Source organism: Acanthopagrus latus, chromosome 1, assembly GCF_904848185.1.
Source record: "Acanthopagrus latus isolate v.2019 chromosome 1, fAcaLat1.1, whole genome shotgun sequence".
Lineage (NCBI taxonomy): Eukaryota > Metazoa > Chordata > Actinopteri > Spariformes > Sparidae > Acanthopagrus > Acanthopagrus latus.
Genome location: NC_051039.1, coordinates 31,868,873 through 31,887,897, shown reverse-complemented (window position 1 = coordinate 31,887,897; position 19,025 = coordinate 31,868,873). Strand labels below are relative to the sequence as shown.

Genomic DNA, 19,025 nt, shown 5'->3' with positions numbered 1-19,025 from the left:
GTGCTGCATATGTTATCCACCTGAGTGGGCTGCCCAAGTAAAGCCTACAGTGCAGTCCTGTATGAAACGACCCATGTGACTGCCATTCCTTTACTCCTGAGTGACCAGAATGTAAAGATTAGGTACAGCCACAGAAAGGTTTTTGAAAGCTTTGGATCCAGGATAGAGATGAAGCTGTTTCATGCTGTAAAGTGACAGCTGAAAGTGTAAACAGTAAAAATAACGTGTCCCTGCTTTTCCTGTGCTGTCTAGTCTATCAGAGAACCAGTCCCTGCTGAAGATGCCTCCCTGGTCAAACCCCTGGCTGGTGGGGGCCATCTGTCTATCCATGGCGCTTCACTTCCTCATTCTATATGTGGACCCATTGCCGGTATGTGTGTAGGCATGAACTGTCTATAAGATTCCTGTGTAAAATTGTCTGTCTTCTGAAAAGTCCTCTGTTCCCTCTTCCTGCATCTTCAGGTAATATTCCAGATACGTCCTCTGTCGTGGCCTCAGTGGGTGGTTGTACTAAAGATGTCAATTCCTGTCATCTTGATGGATGAGGTTCTCAAATTTCTGGCCCGCAACTACATCGAGCCAGGAAGCCAGATTCAGGTAAGAATGGGCTAACAGTGCTTCTGTTGATGTGCAGCAGGGGTATTTGTGTCTGGTCTGCAGCCAACACTTGCTTTTGTTGTTTAAACAGTCACTGGAAGAGGAGGAGGAGCTGCAGAGGACAAGGGCTAGCCCTGGATTGGCCGGTGCTGTGATGACAAGGCTGCGTCAGTCAGTGAGGGGCGTGTCCTGGTCGTTTGTCCTGATCTCTGGACCACTGGTGATCTGGATCTTCAGCCTGGACTCTGACATTACCAACATCTTCTGGGAGTGATGGGAGAAAGGGAAGATGGGTAGACTGTTGGGTAAGCACGCAGTGGAAAAGGAAAGAAAAAAGGAAAAGCTAAAGAGGAACTGGTGGAATAAAATATAGAGAATTGGTGGATGGAATGTATAAGGGTGAGGCGGATGAGGTAAGAGAGAAACAAGAGACAAGCAAAGATGATAAATACTTTGCAGAGATGTAAGAATGTAACAGTGAAATATTCAGCCAACAGACAATCAAGACAGTGCAACGCAGTTTGACATCATCTCTTTCTCAATGATAAAAGGTGCTATGTGTAGTTAATAGTCTCTAAGTGGTGATCACATGTCATATGATTCTCACGGCTCATTTAGACTACTTGTATGAGCTTCCCCTTTTTCAGCTCTAGGGATGTCAGTGTCAGTTTGTCTCTGACAGGATACCTTGAAAACCCCACTCCAGCCTGTTTCTTCCTGTCTAATGGTTAATCTTAATCTTAATGTGTGGTTAATAATCAGGCCTAATCCATTACAATGGCAACCAGACAGCTGTTCTAGCAAGATCAACATCATTAGCATGGAGAGTGATAACATAAATTCTTCTTGGGTGTTGAGGAGCTGCTGGACAGCTGTCTGCTCTGGGCACAGCCACTGCCTCTCTCCCTCTGTCTTTCAGCCACACACTATCTACACACTTCCCTTCTGCTTAATAGAGTCATTCTTGAAGAAAAACCTCTATTTGGAGGTTAGGGTATGACTTAATCATACATCATTGTTCCATTTTTTTTTTTTTTACATTTTTTTCTAAGTCTAAGCTCCAAAAAATGAAGGTCAGACATATTTGGCAAAACATTGGGCTCATCAGCATTGTCACTGGAAATAAAATATATCATAAAAATGCCAAACTACACTGGAGTGGCGTTTTAAATCTCTGTACATGCCCACCTGCTGACCTCTGCATTCTAAACTATTAGAGGTTACATGAGATTCGCATGTTAGCATGCTATAATCTGTTTTTGTGTTTTGAAAGCAGCTCTGTATTTAGACGTCCTGCCAAATCTGACCCAGGGACGCGCAATGTATATTACAATGTATTTGTCAATGTTGCATTTATTTCACACAGTGTGAGGTTCCCCTCAGCAGGGCAGGCCAACACCAGCTAATCCTTTGGACAAAAGTTCGGAGTAATTTGTAGCTAAATTTAAACTAGTCATGTACCAAATCTGGTTGCACTAATAAGACATGGAATTGTTGCCCTGAAAGATCTGTAACACTGGCCAATCAACAGGAAGTCATTGTAGCATCACAAGACTTTACAGTTTTTGGTTGCCAAACAATATATGTTTGTCTTGCGATACTTTGTAAATGTAGTGCTAACTTTACTTTGTTCATTTATGAACACACTGTACTCATGTAGTTCAGATTGGGAGGGAAATATACAACAACCTAATTAGCAATATTTATTGTGAAATTATTGGCATAATAGTTATATATATATATATATATATATATAAAACAGTTATAATAGTTTTTTTATTCAAACATACTGTGGTTTTTATGAAACATGATTTATTCTCAGTTTACATAATATTTAAACAGACACAACAGTGTTGAGGCACATATGGATCATTCCATGCCAACTCACCCAAAATCCAGAACTTCTCCAGGCTCATGTCATGGATTGTCTCAAAAAAATCATGTTGAAACTTTTATTAAATTCATAGGATCTTGCAAAATCCTAAAGCTCCACATCAACAACTTTGATATATATGCCATGAATATCAACACTGTGACATACTAAAGTTTCAAGGAAAGCTGTGTAGCAGAAACACACATTTTTTGTGTTTTACTTTCTTGTGTGTGTAACTTGTCTAGGCCCCCATGTTGGAATCGTGGTGTAGACTAATTAGACTAATTAAACTAAGTACACATAGCACCTTTTAGATGAAAATTCCTGCTTGAAAATGAGTGGATTAGATAGAAGGAGAAAAGCTTTGAGTGATAAAGAATAGAATAACACACACACACACACACACACACACACACACACACACACACACACACACAGTCTTCATGCTGCAGTGCTAAACTTTACGGTCACATTGTGGTTGGAACTTCCCTGTAGATATTGTAAACAAGCTTTTAACCTGTGAAGGAAGACTGTTAGCAGACTGTTACAGAACGCATGTCAACGCACGTCCCATATTTCTTAATGTCTCAAAGCTAGAAGATCAGTACAGACTGTACTGTGAATAAACACATCATTCCCTACAGAGCATGGGGTTTAAGTGGGACGTAGTACTGTGTGCACAGTACAGCTGCTGTCTACAGGTTATAAAGAGGCCCACATGTCTAAAACTGTTACATGGTTTGGAGTACACATTATCTAACTTGTTGAAGGCCAGTCACTTAAACCTTCATTCCGATACATCTACAGGTCATTACTTTGTTCTGTCGCTTGATACAGACGCTGAGAAGCTCTTCAAGTCTTAATGTGACCTTGCCTGACCAGGCTTTTAGTCCTGTAACATCCTGAGGCTTCATAGACTGAACAAAGCTGACAGTAAGGCTTCACACAGGATGAATGAGTTGAGTTTAATTAGTTCAGACATGTTAATTATGTTATTTATATTTATGGTTAAACACAGTAAAGGTGGTTGTGAACTTCCAGGTATAGTCAGAAACGAACTGATGTGAGTGATACGTGTAAATGGCTTTAAATATACTCTATGTGTTTATTACAGTCACTTGTTTAGTTTCTTTGTGTCAGTTCTTTTTTCCCGTGTCTGTTCAACAAACGCTCTGCCTCTGTGTCAGTGTGCAGGCAGTGAAACAGGATTTCAGTTTGACGACCGATGCTTTCAGCATGGATATGATACACACATTCCTAATTATCTCTTACCAGAAGCCTGACAATGAGTGAGTGTTTCATGTGAATGTGTTTTCAGTGTGTGTCTGCCATGTTGTCCAGTGGTGCCGTTGTGGCATCTCACTCTGTTTGCCATTGAAGGGATTTTTCTTTTTTTCTTTTTATTTGTTAAAAAGCATTTTTTGATTCATGTTATTTCATTAACTTGTGTTCTATACTACATTTAACCACAGTGACTGAATACTGGGGCCGCTGTTCATAAAACAAACATCTGAAATCTACATGTGGTTTAGAGACTTAAGTCATAGCACTATTTAAACTAAGTCATAATATTGATGGAAATAATGTCCTAACATTTTGAGATGAAGGCACAATTTTATGGCATTATAAGAGTAAAGTAAAAAACAATATGTACAAACTATGATTGGTCCTTTAAGGTATGATTTGTCACCACTGTCCACCCCTCCACAAACTCAGTTAGCAGAGTATTGAAAGACCTGTCCCATAAAATCATACAAGATGACTTAACTCATTTCCTTTTAAAATGGCAACTTAATTCTAGTAATTTTCAGTTTGTTTGTTTGGTTTTTTTTCCACATGGAGTTGCCACTCTATTCTTTAAATATAACTTTTCAAAATTATGACTACTTGAATATTATGACAACTATTTCTTATAGAATTGTGACTCATATTTTCGTGGCTCTAATATTACATCAAGGCTCTATATTATAGCATTAAATTAAAGCATAAACTCTTGTCTCAAGGAAAGAGAAGCGTTAAACTTTCTGAAGTGAAAAACTGTTAGACCAACTCACCTCTGGTGGAAACAAGCATTTTTTTAATTTTGTTTTGTATTTTTCTCTGTAATGATATGTTGTTTTAATCACAGCTACTCCTTGTTAATTGTTAAAAACCATAGAAAACAGTTTGCTGCTTCTTTTTGTGTTTGTTTTTGCTCAACATTTGTTTGAAGGTGTTCAACATATGAGCGCTTAACAATTGGTGAAAAAAATGTCAAAAATGACCAAAAGGATATGTAATACAACATTTATTTTTTTTTTTACCATTAAGGCAGAGGAAACACTTAGAAGTGAGTATTTTTTATTTGTTTTATTTATCAACATTGTATTTTTCTCCAAGGCTGTAATTTGCCATGGCAGCCCAACAATAACTTACATGTACAAATGGTTTGTTCTTTACTATTATTGTAATTATTATTGTTGTTATTATTATCATTATTATGATTATTATGATAATTAGCTTACACCTATGTCTATAGGAGAAGACTGAGTGGACTGAAGGGTGTACATGTTCCGGACTGTCTCAATAAATGAAAAGTTGTTGTTGACTGACTCATCTGTTTAAACAAAGGTTGAACAGTAGTACTTGATATTGGAGAAATCACCTACTTTCCCTCTCTTCCTCTCTGTTCCCTCAACAGTAAATTACTAACGTCTACACTGAAGCTAAACAAGGAAGCATCATTTTATAGATTTGATTTGAAACCCTTTTCTTGTTCATACTGCTGTTGGTTGAGAAGTTTGTTGTCACTGGGAAGGGTGTTACAGAATTAAACCAACAATAAATATAAAATGGTTCAAAATGTAAGTGTCCTGTGCTTCTTTACACATTACAAGAGCTACACAATCAATGTTTAAAGCAGCTACAAAGAACTCTTGTGTTATTGGCTCTAGCAGCCCCTGTGGACAAAAACATGTGAGCTCTGTTGCTCACTGTAAATTTGATCTAGCTCGCATTTTTTGGAGATTTTCGCAGTGATGGTGTTGTTTGCTCATGTGTGTCATGTGGAGGTGTCGACCACATGATGGGGCCAGTGAGCAAGCTACCACTTCAGCAGCACTGACACTAAAGTCAAGTGAAAAACTTTGCTCTCCCACATGACATCTTTTCAGCAACTACAGCAGTACAAAATGAGAGATGTAATGGTTTAATGAAGCTGGGAGGATGAGAAATAAAAATCCTAACACAACAGTAACACAACAGTCCACACATCATTTATGTAACACACAATGTCGCCAGATTGTATGCATTTTGTATTTTGCCCCCATTGCAATACAGTCAAAAAGTGTGCGTGTGTGTCTGTTAGTGTGTGTGTGTGTGTGTGTGTGTGTGTGTGTGCGTGTGTGCATGTGTGTGTGTGTGTGCATTTGTGTGTATCAGTCTCAGTGTGGGGTGGGCGGGCAAGACTTGAGCTCCATTTATAGACATACTTTACATAGAGAGGGAGAGTCAATGTCTCGGGTTCACGTGTGCCAGTGAATACAGCTGCCACACTGAGGGAAGTATTACACTTTCAACCTACAACAGAAAGAGCGAAAACAAGAAACAGATCAGCCTGTTGAACAGAATCTAACACTATCCTTTTGGGAAACAGAAACAGCAGCAAAGCGAACGTGTGTGTTAAATCATCACCGTATAAACAAAGATCATCTACTGGAGGAGCACAACTCATAAGGTAAGTGACATTAAACATGTTGCAGGACTGTTTCCTGAGTCACTGACACTGAGTTTTGTTGCCTGGTGGAATTAGGGTTATGTTTCTAAAACTACAATAGGATCCGTTAGTTGCTTCTCCTGTCAGTCATCAACAGCTGTGATTTGTATTTATTGATCATTTTCTCAAGAGCTCTGCAAGAACACTTTGAGTCAAATTGTCCAACATAAAATGCTTAAAGGGAAACCGTGTGTAAGATATAAAAGGGAATTTGTATAATTCGATATGTGACAACAAATACTGATTAATGTGTGAGTGTCACTTTGACAAGGAAATAAGTGAAAAAAAGTCTGATCTATATTCTCAGCATGGTCTGAATTATCACTATAACACTTGTGTGTGTGTGTGTGTGTGTGTGTGTGTGTGTGTGTGTGTGTTGGGGGGGGGGGGGGCAAAAAACACATGTTAACTTCCTTCAGAAAATGATTTCTGTCTCTGTGTTGACTGGTTGTGACCTCATGTTTTTAAATTATTTGCCTCACATGGAAGCTTTAAGGCTGTTTATCGGTCTTTGTTGATTGTTTTCGTTGCTTAGTCTTTCGTCAGAATGTCACCATTCTCTGGTATAGTAGAGATAAAAGCGGTTTTCATGTAGGCCTATAGTTTTTGGTAAATGCAGGATTAAGGTTAGTTTTTTTCAGAAAAGGCTGGACATCTGTGGCCATTTCTTATTTCTGCAAGTGAAGGTTGTCCACCCTACACACACAATTAGCAGGATGAAAGACCATCACTCATTGTCAACACTGTTATCACTTGTTGCTTCTGCATTGTGCAGCATGTCGAGTGTTTAGAATTCAAGTGTGATGATGATACCATGATGTTACCACAAGGGGAGACTGTGCAACACTAGAAGCAAGTCTGTGCAGCGCCGCTGTATTAGGTCTAAATTATACATTCATAGAGAAAATGGGACTGCTACCCAATGTAAGGATGGCTAGCAGCACCATATCGCTTACTGCATTCACTTGCACTCAGCCATTGGACTCTTGTAAATTTCTGACCAGCCACAATTTTTCATGGGCTATGTATATTTCTGAATTAGACTGTCCAAAGCTGGGGCAGCAGCCACAGCAGGTCCTCTCCTGCAAGATGTGCTTTGAAGCCAGGCAAATTAAATTTAGCTGAACAGCAGCGAGAGTTGCCTCAAGCTCGGTCATACCAAACCAAGTTTGGCAACAGAGTCAGGAAAGTACTGAACTGAAAAAAGTTGTGCTTTATAGTTTATAAATTGATTTTCATCTACAAGAGGATTGTGTTTTGCACTTTCAAAAGTTTGTCTCACTTGATGTGAGGATTATAGGCAGCAACAGGCACCAAGTTCAGTTAGCACATGGACACTGTAACAAGGAAATTCAAAGTTAAACTGTGTAGTTTTGTGGAAGGAATTTAACAAGAAGAGAAAAGTATTCACTAATTTATTTTCGCAACTGAAGAAACCATAAAAACCTTTGTCTCTATCCAGGGCTGTGTGGGGACCTTTTTCTCCTCAACGGCTTGTTTATATGTAAATGTATAAAATAACTATTTCTGAGGTTTTCTTAGTACTGTTTTGTAGGCAACTGGACTTGTTTCAGTTTCGTGAAGACGTTTCACCTCTCATCCAAGAGGCTTCCTCAGCTCTAAATTACTGGAGGGGAGTTGCAGGCTTTTAAACCTTGTGTTGGACTGTCCTTACACAGTTGTTAAGGACACGTGTGAGCTCTAAGTTTCAGAGTCGTTATGGCTCCTTGTGGGTCGTTGACCCAACTGGTCTTCATGGATATTAGATATTAGGGTTAGGTGAGCCCAGGTGTGGATGCTTGTTGAGCTGTCTGAGGAGAGAACTCAGTACAGCATTGTAGGTGGTAATAATATTAGTAATGTCTTACGCCATCTCTTCTGTTCTAAGACGGTCGTTTGACATAAATTCATTTTTTTCTTATTTCTGAGTTTGTATTATTACCTTATTATTATTGTGAATAACCTTTCTGATCTGGATTTCTTTTCCAAAACTACATATTGCACCTTTAAATCTAAATGTTTTTTTCTTTTTCATGTTTCTGTCTCCATTTTACGTTGTTTTTGTCTGAACTGAACACAGACAGCAGACCTTCGATAACAATGTGCCACCCATGTTTGTTGAAGTGCTAATCACCAACACAATTTATTTGAAATCCCCCAGACACATTATATTATATAGTCATTAAATTAAATTCAGTATTTTGCCTCCTGATTGAAGTCATGTGCTTTAATCTGTGTTTGTGGCAGACATGTTCTCAGCTGTATCGTTATGGACTAATGCCGTGTTCCACTGATGCCGGTTCATTCTTGTATTCAACAAAGTGAGAGAAAAAAAACAACTTTGACCTGATCCATCCTGAAATGTATGTGTAAATTCAGTAATATGTCAGTCTGTCTGTCTAAATGTAAAGCCCTACATGGGATCCCATCTACATATCCAGAGAGAGAGAGAGAGAGAGAGAGAGAGAGAGAGCTATTTCTGTGCACTCCAAGTGCGTCCAGGTCGAGTAATGGCTTTCTAAAGTCTAGCACACTCACACCTATATACACTCACAAATGTTTACACAGTCGAAGCTGAGAAGAACTCTGGATCCATTTATTTGTAGTTTGACCCTAATGTTTCTGTGTGTGTGTGTGTGTGTGTGTGTGTGTGTGTGTGTGTGTGTGTGTGTGTGTGTGTGTGTGTGTGTGTGTGTGTGGCTGTGAGCACGTGGGTCAGATCAGTAGATGAGTGCATGACATTTGATAGCACAGCTACAGTAGAAGGTCAGTTTGGGTCAAACATCTCTCTCTTCAGTCTCATCTTCCTGTCTCCTCCTTCACTTCGTTTCCTTCCAGGTTTCATCACAGCCCACAAACTGACACCACTATACTAATACACTATACTTTGCAATACTGTTCATACTCAGCTAGCTGCCAGAAAGGATGTTGAAAAACATAAGCTCACTTTAATATCAACTCTAAGATGTTTTGTAGATTTGCCCATCAGTTCTAGCAGCCCTGGTGATACTGTAGCCACCAAAGTAAATACTAATATTTGGGAATGTGGCATGATTGTGACAAATAGTTCCAAAAGGGCAACAAGCAACAGTGTTCAGGCAAACAGTCTGAATGTCTCCTGTAAACAGATGAACACTCACTGTTTTCATGCAAAGCGAAGGAGCATTTGCAACATTGTGACTGCGCACTCCGTTTCACGTGTTAGCTAACCTAAACGAATCTAAATAGTCTACAGCCACTACAATCATATTGTGTTAAGTGAATAAAACTCTGATCAGACACTAACACTGGAACATAAGCTGATGCAAAGTAAGGATTTGTTGCACTTGGTGATTCCTACCAAAAGTTTTGCTTCCTCCTGTTTGCTGGACCAATGTTGTCCTCTTGTGTGTTTCCTGCCTCCAGCTGTCATGGCTCCCAGCTTAGCCCAGGCATACAGGAGGAGGTGGTGGATGGCCATCACCGCCATCATAGAGAACCTGCTGTTCTCTGCTGTTCTGCTGGGCTGGGGCTCGCTGCTCATCATGCTGAAGAACGAAGGCTTCTATTCTCATGTTTGTATTGGTAAGATCATCTGCCTCTCTCAGATAGTTTCAAAGCTTACCCACCCCCAATGCACCCCCACAATGAAAGAAAGCCATCACAAAAGTAAGCAAGTACGTCCACCATCTTGGACAGCTGGACAGGGCAACCCGACTTAAAACACATACAGAACTGTGGTAAAAGCAGACATTGGTTAAGTAGCGAGCAAGATTGTGAACTTTTTAAATCAGGAATTCATGACAACCTGTGCTCCAGTGCCCAACTGTATGCAGCTGGTGCCTCTTAGTTATTATTACCAGTTGGTGATGCTGTATGTGAGATAAAGTCAGTACCCAGAGAGCATGTTTAAAGGTTTGGTGTCTATGACTAGGTGGACATTCTAAGACCATTGCAAAGCTGATGTTCATGGTTCTTTTGGGAGTGACGTGGATTTTTGAAGTCTTCATTAAAGGATGAATTTCTGTGAGGGACAACAAGCGTGCTGGATCTTCATACACTCATTAATAAGCTGCTTTAATGTTGGTCTATATGGTGGGTTTCTGATGAGGACGAGCTGAAGACAAGGAGGATGGAGGCTAAGCCGTTTCTATCGGCTTATTCACACTATATCAGAAGTGAAACATGACGTATTTGTTATAATTGAAAGGGACAGTTCACTCAAATATCAAATACAATACTTAGTCCAAGAGATATCTCTAACCACAAGTTTTATGTGTTGAGGTTTCGATACAACTTTAAGTTTCTACTCTCATCTTTGTGTTTGGTCAGTATCTTGGTGCAGTCATCATCCATAAGAAGACCTGTCAGATATCATAAACCTGCCTCTCTTCATCCGAGATCCAGGAGAACTTCTTTTGTGTCCTTGTGCTATTTCTGTTTGTCAGAACTAAAAAAAACCAAACATTTAAAACTGGAATTCTTCTCTGCTTTCAACAGGTTACCCCCTCCCTCCTAACGTGTTTTCTTTATCACTCTATCCAGACAATGAGACTGTCAAAACCAACGTGACTTCCATGGAGAGTGTTAAATGGAGCACTTGTGTGCAGCAGGAGGAGATATTAAATCTTGGCTTCACCATCGGCTCGTTCCTCTTGAGCGCAGCCACTTTACCCCTGGGTATCTTGATGGACAGATATGGGCCACGCCCACTGAGGCTCGTTGGCAGGTATCATTTTTTTTGGCTTTTAATCTGAATATGAGTTTCAAAGATTTTATATGGAAGCACACTCAATATGTGCTCTAATGTCTGTATGTACTTTAGTTCATGTTTTGCAGCCTCCTGTGCGATGATTGCTACTGCTGCATATAATCCTGAAGGTAAAGACAACACATCGATACCTCAGAGCTTTAATCATCCTGTGTTTATGACAGTCCAATCCCACTAATGCAGCAGCACAATTTTCCCACCAAGATGTAATGTCATCATGTTACGGCAAAGGTCTTATTTTTTTAGTATTTGAATCAGTCGTGGTAAAGAATTTTACGCACCAGCTTTCCCTCCGACATCTTTATAACAGACTCTCACAGGACAAGGAAAGTGAGTTGCCAGATGATGACAGTGAACACACCTCCAGTTTGAACTACCTTAAATTGTGTGACAACACACATCTTCTGTGTAATAGAGATTATAAATGACATGTTGGAAGAACTCAGTTTACCAAAGATTGATGAAGGTTCAAAATGAAGACCAATACTGTAAAACAGGTGACTGCACCTGTAAAGTTCACTATGGTATTCTTCATTTCCATGTGTTCCATCAGTGCTGTCTGTCCTCATCTTCCTCGCTGTCTCTTTCAACGGTTTTGGAGGAATCTGTCTGACCTTCACCTCACTCACAGTACGATTCTCACTCATACAAAGACACACACAAACAGACACTGTCAAAAATGTATCCACAGCTGTATCAGTGCTAAATGAAGTCACTTTTGAAAATGTTTTTTTCTCACTGAAACAGAACTGTAATGAGTGTAATTGGTCATTGGTCAAGTTGTGTTTTTTTTTTTCTAGTTACTGCATTACAAATAGAAATGAAAAATTTCTAGCGTTTCAGTGAGACAGAGACAGAAAAGACTTTTGACAAGGCTTTCATTGTGAATTATTTGCAGGTGTAACAAGGATGGGCAGGAAGCATAGTGGATCAGAATGAATAAATCAAAAAACACAACTGTGTCAGTTTGAACAGTGTACATTCATTTAGCACATTATGATGAGCTCACACAGCATACCAAATACTAAACTAAACAACTACAGTAGTACTACACCAGATACATTTTAAACTTTTTAAGTGCCATTACAACAGTACTGTATTTACAGCAGTCAAATGACTAACTGCTATATTACTACAGCAATTATTGAGCCTCTTATTTATTTCTTTCTTTGTGCAGTTATAGCTCTCAGTACTCGAGATGATCTTGTAATGTAAGCAGCCATGATGCCTGTCAACATGTTCTCTGCCCTTGTCTGCAGCAGCAGCAGCTCACTCTTGTTTATTTTCGATCACTTTATATGTTGTTAGTCTAGGTCAAACTGCAGGTGGCTGCAAAACCTCCTCCAAATGAATCCTAATCGTGCGTGCTGCTAACATTTTCACCATTACACCTTTAAGGGCAGATCCACGTGGCTCAGTCTGACTTACCTTTGCCATAAGTGCCAGTGGAAAAATCTCAGTGTTCCATGAGTGCAGGGAAAGCTTACAAGTCTGGAAGTCATGACATATAGCCAGGGACAAAGGACAAATGTCTGGACTTGGGACGTGACAGTGACACATTGTAGACTGCTAGATCACCAGGACACCCCATACAGGCAGTTTTCTCTCTTTCAATTTGTCCGTCAAGTCAAATAATTGTGGTGACATCACAGACTGGAAAGAGGCAGTCTAACCTCTGATTCACTGAGGTAAGAGACTTTTTGAGTCCAGTACACCTGTCAATGTCCTCAAAGCTCAGTAATCATGGTTTAAGCACACTGCGTGTACCTGTTAATATAAGCACGTGTTCCACTGTGTGTGTGTGTGTGTGTGTGTGTGTGTGTGTGTGTGTGTGTGTGTGAGTGTGTGTGTGAGTGTGTGTGCTGTTGCACTTGTTCTAAATTCTGCTTCAGCCTCTCAGCGAATCAAAAACATGGGTGGGCAACACACCCTCCCACAGCCCTGTCCGCCCTCTCTGTCTCTCTCTCTCTCCTTCTTTCTCTCTTCATCTGTCTCTCTCTCTCTCTCTTTGTGTCTGTCTGTCTCTGTTCGTCTGTCTCTGTCTTTTTCTCTCTCTCTCTCTGTTCACCCATGTCTCTCTGTCTCTCTGTCTGTCTGTGTCTCTGTCCTGACCTACACCTTGTCCTGACCTGGTTATTTAGGCCTCACTGCTTCAGTCCTGGTCTGTGTGTTGTGGTGTGCGTTATCTTGGTGATAAGCTATTACATAATTACCTGGTGTAAACACTGTGCATTCCTAGCTAACCTAACCAGCTGCCAACATGTTGGTCCTCTGTCTACTTTGAAAGGCAGTTTGTAATAAACTGACTGCCCAGAGCCACCAGCAGTATTTGAATCCTCCCGCATACACAGGAGTCTCCAGCAAGCACAATTCTAACATGTTTGTTGCCTAACCCTAATCATATCTTAACCAGAGTTCATTTGCTTTCCTGACCTGAAACCTACTGTAGCTGTCAAATTGAGAATTAGAAACACATTTGATATAAAAGATATCATACAATATTGATTTTGTCTGGTGAATCAGACACTGCCCTCCCTAGAGCCCCTGATGTGATAAAGAAATGAATATGTCCACTATTGAAATGTACACAGTAGAAGGAGAAACAGTGGCACCTGTGGAAAGAACTCCTTGTTGATATATTTAACATATTTGGCCCATTTGTTTAGGCTACATATGCACAACGGCAGTGCAGAGGAATGAAGGAAAGAATCATGAGAGGCAGGCTTTGGGATCTGACGACAAGAACAAATGGAGCAGCTAATGGAAAGAGAGAGGTGGAAAAAGGGGGGCAGATAAGAATGGAAAAACAGAGGTGAGAGCAAAGATACAACATGGAAACGTTACCGAGGACAGAGTCAGGTATGACAACGGCTGAACTTAAGGACTGTTTGTCTTTAACACATGATATTCAGTCATCAAAATCTTTACATTGGAGCATTTAAGGACATTTGAGTAGCATATAATTCTACCTCTACTTCTTTCAGGTTCAGATCTTGGTGTTTCTTGGCATTCAACAGCAGCGCACACGCCTCGCTCATCCACACACTGCATTCACTATCGATGCCACTACTCTCCATACCTCATTCTTTTTGTAGGTAGTTACATTGTGCAAGTTACAAATAAACATGTTCGTTGGCACTTAAATCCTGATTTGTCTCCCCTCTTTGTCACATACATTGAGCCACTATGTGACTGGAGGGGACTCAAAGTGGGGGCTGGTCTAGGATCCCATATTGATCCTAACATAGCTTAAAATATAATTTGGTCTCTACGGGTAAATTGGCCTGGCTTAGGTTGGTGTGTGTTTGTCCTATTGCAGATGATGGTCTTTGGTTTCCTTGTTGGAGGGTAAATTAGTTGTTTTGGGACAGAGCTCTCTGTGATCTGGTTAATCAACTGTTTTGGGAGGGGAAGTTTCAGGTTAGTGCTGATTGCTTCCTGTAAGAAGTTCGTAGGAGATTTAGGGGAGGCACTTGGTTCCTCTCTGTTTGTTTTGAGCTTGATTGGACTTGACTGGGGTTTTGAGTTTGATGTCTGTTTGTTTGAGCAGGAGTACCTTCTCCCCTTTTAGGCTGGGCAGCAGGTTCCTCTAGGAGACTCGTGACTACTTTAGGCAGTGGTGAAGGTGGGTAGAGCTTTTAGCTCGGGAGCATCTCTGTAGTTGTGAGAGGGTTGCCATTGTTCTGGTTGCTTTTTCAAGTTAGTGTAGTTTAGCCTGCATAATTATCCACCATTAACTGCACCAAGTCTAGGGATGAGTCAGCTAGCTTTCTGGTTTCAGGATAGGGGTGAGGCTCATGTTCACCTGTTACCCTAGGTTTGGGTTTTCTGTGTGTCCTGGTCAAGGTTGATAACTTATTTGGCTGTTTTGAGGATGGCTTCCCTTTTGGAGAGTTACATCCAGGATCCTTCAGCGTCTTTACTACAGCAGTGCACTAAGGAACAGCTGCCTGGAACTGCAGAGCACTATAAAATTTACATTCAAGATAAGACATTAAAGGAGAGCGTGAAAACATGTTTAAAGGATGGTCAGTCCAGCGACCAGTGTTGTGCCTAACCCTGCAACTCTAACGTTTGAACAACAGGAGTTGGTGTAGTTGCAATTAAAGCAGCAGTTAAAGTTGGAGAGGATGAAATTTTGAAAAGGAAGTAGAACTGGAAACCATAAAGCATAACAAGTGGTGTGCAAAGTTGGAAGTGCAGCAGTATTATTTATAGCTGGTAAAAGAGGGTAAACTTTCAAATGTGTGCAGAGCTAATGGTCTTGAGGCCTCCAAGGCCAAGTCTTCTCAGTTTGATCTAGTTAATAATCTTCGCTTACTTCCCAGGTTCAGTGAGTCTGCTCAAGACTCATTCTTTTCTGTTTTGAGAGGATAACAGATGCTCGAGACTGGCCAGATTCAGACAGAACCATGTTGCTACAGTGTGTTCTGACTGGTAAGACCCAGGAAGCCTACTCAGCTTTAGGTATAGCTGAGAGCAGGGTTTATGACACAGTGAAGGCAGCAGCGATGAAGGTATATGAACTTGTGCCAGAGGCATATTACCAACATTTTAGATATAGGAAGAAGCTGGATAATCAGACTTACACTGAATTTGCTTAAACTCTGTGCCTGACCGTGTCCTTACATACAGTGATGAACATAAAGTAAAAATTCAAAGTAAAAGGATGACGACTATGTTCTAACACACAAAAAGTTTCTCTGATACAAAGGGATAGGTAAGGTAAGAGAGAGGTAAGGTAAGATAAAACCAGCTCATGAGGCATCACCATAAAAGCTTAGTCACGGTGGGCGGAGATCAGCAGTAAATTCTGACACCTGTAGGTACTGTCAGGCAAGGAGGCACTGGATAAAGGAGTGTCCAGTAATGAAAGCCATGAGGTCCTCTGGTCAGGTGAAACCTGCTGTTCTGGCTGCCCCAGTCATAACATCTGACAGCAGGGAGCTCGGTCAAGTGCAGGCTTGGACTGAGCTGGTAGTTCCTCAGGCTGACTACTCTGCTTTTACATTAGAGGGGTGGATCTCTTTGGTAGGAGGTGGGGTGCAGGTTCCCATTAAAATATTAAGAGACACTGGAGCACTACATTCTTTCATTCTTGGGTCTGTGTTACTTTTTTCATCTAAAAATGACACTGGTGGATGTGTAGTACTACTTGGGATGGGTATGGTTCCATTCTCTGTCCCATTGCATCAAGTGGTTTTCAGCTGTGGTCTTGTGCAGGGGGCAGGGGCATGGAACTGGATGGAAAAGTGGGACTGACTACCAGGGCCCCAGTGGGGGAGGGGGCCTTTGAAAGGCCTGAAATAAAAAGAATTTTTTTTTTAATTTATTTTATTTTATTTCTAAGTAATTAGTGTCATAAGGAACTTAACATTGGCAGAGTAAATCGGACGAGAGGCTTTACTCTTCCCCAAGAAAGCAAAATCAGGGAGCCTTAACCAAAATGAAAAGGCAGAAAGGTAAAGAAAGAAAGTAGAGGGAGGGCAACTCCTCACAGATTTCTTTCAGAAGAAAGGTGAGCACAGTTCACAGCTAGCACAGTTTAAGAACAGTGAAAGCTAGTGTCAGCAGCTGTAAAGATTGAAGGCAGTCAGACAGTCATGAGTCTAGTTTCTCAGTTTGAGCAGCAGCAGGTTCCTCGTCCTCATCTCATCCCTCATTAAGTGGTGACTGAAAGTTATTATTACAAGTCATCATTTCACATTGAGGTCGATGACCTCGCGGTAAAAACAGGTCAAATTTGGAGCAATATTTAGCTCCTTTCCCAGTAAGCTAGCATGACATGTTTTGTGTCAGTGGATTTATTTCAATGCTTATGGCTTTAAACAATCTTAAAAACTGCGGCCAGTGCTGGCCTTCACAAGACAATGATGTTACTACCAGATGATCCACCATCATTTTCAGAGGGTTGAAAGTAGGCCAAGAAAGCCAAGAACTGATGTGGAGAACAATTCCAACTTTAAGATCACAGTGATCAATGGGACAGAGTTTAATTGAAATAAACACGTCAGTCGAACAGATAGGTCAAGTGCATCAGCAGCAGCTGTCTGTCAGTCCCCTATAAAATAAAAATAGCGTATAATCCAAATTTATTTCAGAAGGATTTTCATGTATGAAAAACAGTTTTGAAATAAAAAGAGTGTATATATTTATATATGTATGTATATATGTATTTGTGTGTATATGTGTGTGTGTGTGTGTGTGTGTGTGTATATATACAGTCGTCCTCAAAATTATTCATACCCTTGCTGATTCTTGTGATTTTTTCATTTAGTGATGAAATAAATGCTTGTTTTCAAATTTGTGTTTTAGCTTCATGTGACCAACAATTGAAAGAATGACAACAATATAAAATAATTTTAAAAAATCATTTCTGGGGTATTTTATTAACGGAGTCCAAAAAAAATGCCATGTTCAAAATTATTCATACCCTAGTCCATCGTCTTTATTTAATAGTCAATGGCATAGCCTTTATTCTTTATGACTGCTTCCAGACGATTCTTGTACGTGTCCACAAGCTTCTTGCACGTCTCCTGTGGGATGTTGGCCCACTCTTCCTTGGCGAATGCCTCAAGCTGGGTCAGGTTGGTTGGTTTCCTCGCCATCACTCTGGTCTTCAAGTGATGCCACAAATTCTCAATTGGATTGAGGTCAGGACTTTGACTTGGCCATTCCAGGACACTGATGTCATTGTCCTTGAACCATTTCTTGACTACCTTGGCGGTGTGTTTAGGATCATTGTCTTGCTGGTACATCCAGTTTTGGCCAAGCTTGAGTTTTTCAGCAGATTCCTTGACATTTTCATCAGTATCCTGATATAATCCTCCTTTTTCATGATACCTTGGACCTTGACGAGATTGCCTGTGCCACTGGAAGAGAAACATCCCCACAGCATTATGCTTCCACCACCATACTTGACAGTGAGCACAGTGTTCTTTGGTCTATAGGCTTCTCCTTTCTTCCTCCAGACATACTGGGTATCCATATGGCCAAATAACTCCAGTTTTGTCTCATCAGACCACAGGATGGTTGACCAAAAGCTGGGATCTTGCTTCAGATGACCTCTACAAAAGGCCAGGCGAGCTACCAGATGTTTTTTCCTGAGCAGCGGCGTCTTCCGAGGTTTACGTCCATGGAGACCTCCTCTGTGCAAAACTCGCTCAATGGTGGACCGTGACACCTTTGTCCCTGTCTGCTCAAGGGTTTGAATTAGGGCCTTGGTTGTGGTCCGTGGGTTGGTGTTGACCTCTCGGCAGATTCTCCTGGCAAGTTTGGGGGACACCTTACACTTTCGGCCACGCCCACTGAGGTTTTTGACAGTGTTGAACCTCTTGTGCTTGTTGATGATGCTCTGGACGGTTGAGACAGGGACACCATACTGCTTGGAAATGGCCTTGTAACCCTTTCCTTCACTGTGGGCCTGCACAAGATGCTGACGCAGGTCCTCACTGAGCTCCTTCTTCTTTACCATGATGACCAGAGATTAACAATGACCTGAACACTTTCCCACTATTTATACTCTTCTGGAAAGATGCTATTTTTTTAACCTTGTTTAACATTTGGTCAACAAAAAAGGTATTCATTCCAATGAGACATCATGAAATAACTTTGGGACAAAGATGAACACATTTGGGACATTTTTGTTGAGATATTGCCAGGGGTATGAATAATTTTGAACATGGCATTTTTTGGTAATCCGACAATAAAATACCCATGAATTTAAGAGTTTCTTGAATTGTGTATTGTTGTCGTTCTTTCACTTGTTGGTCACATATAATTCATAAACAAACGTGACAAAAATGCATTAGTTTCATCGCAAAAATAAAAAAATCACAAAATTAACAAGGGTATGAATAATTTTGAGGACGACTGTATATATATATATATATATATATATATATATATATATATATATATATATATATATATTTCAAATTCAGCTAAAATAGAATGTTCAGTTAGTAGTTTGGGACTCAGTAGTTTAGTAGGAACAGAGGAGAACATTTCTGGTGCGTGTATATATATATATATATATATATATATATATA

General features: G+C 40.4%; 2 protein-coding genes across 8 annotated transcripts in view; both read left to right on the top strand.

The window, feature by feature from the left end:
* si:dkey-28b4.8 (sarcoplasmic/endoplasmic reticulum calcium ATPase 2) overlaps positions 1-5,383 on the top strand; it is a 43,582-nt gene extending 38,199 nt beyond the window's left edge. For 6 of the 7 annotated variants that reach the window (XM_037107241.1, XM_037107269.1, XM_037107277.1 and 3 more), the window contains 3 exons: positions 253-370; positions 463-597; positions 689-871. In XM_037107241.1, coding sequence (XP_036963136.1) covers positions 253-370; positions 463-597; positions 689-871 — 436 coding nt within the window. Of the gene's footprint in view, positions 1-252; positions 371-462; positions 598-688 lie in introns of all 7 variants that reach the window. The other variant, XM_037107223.1, reaches the window with a different exon arrangement.
* Positions 5,384-5,972: 589 nt separating this feature from the next.
* slc43a1b (solute carrier family 43 member 1b) overlaps positions 5,973-19,025 on the top strand; it is a 27,818-nt gene continuing 14,765 nt past the window's right edge. The window contains exons 1-5 of the mRNA XM_037110624.1: positions 5,973-6,185; positions 9,630-9,788; positions 10,749-10,932; positions 11,029-11,084; positions 11,528-11,604. Coding sequence (XP_036966519.1) covers positions 9,635-9,788; positions 10,749-10,932; positions 11,029-11,084; positions 11,528-11,604 — 471 coding nt within the window. The 5' untranslated portion in view covers positions 5,973-6,185; positions 9,630-9,634. The remainder of the gene's footprint in view (positions 6,186-9,629; positions 9,789-10,748; positions 10,933-11,028; positions 11,085-11,527; positions 11,605-19,025) is intronic.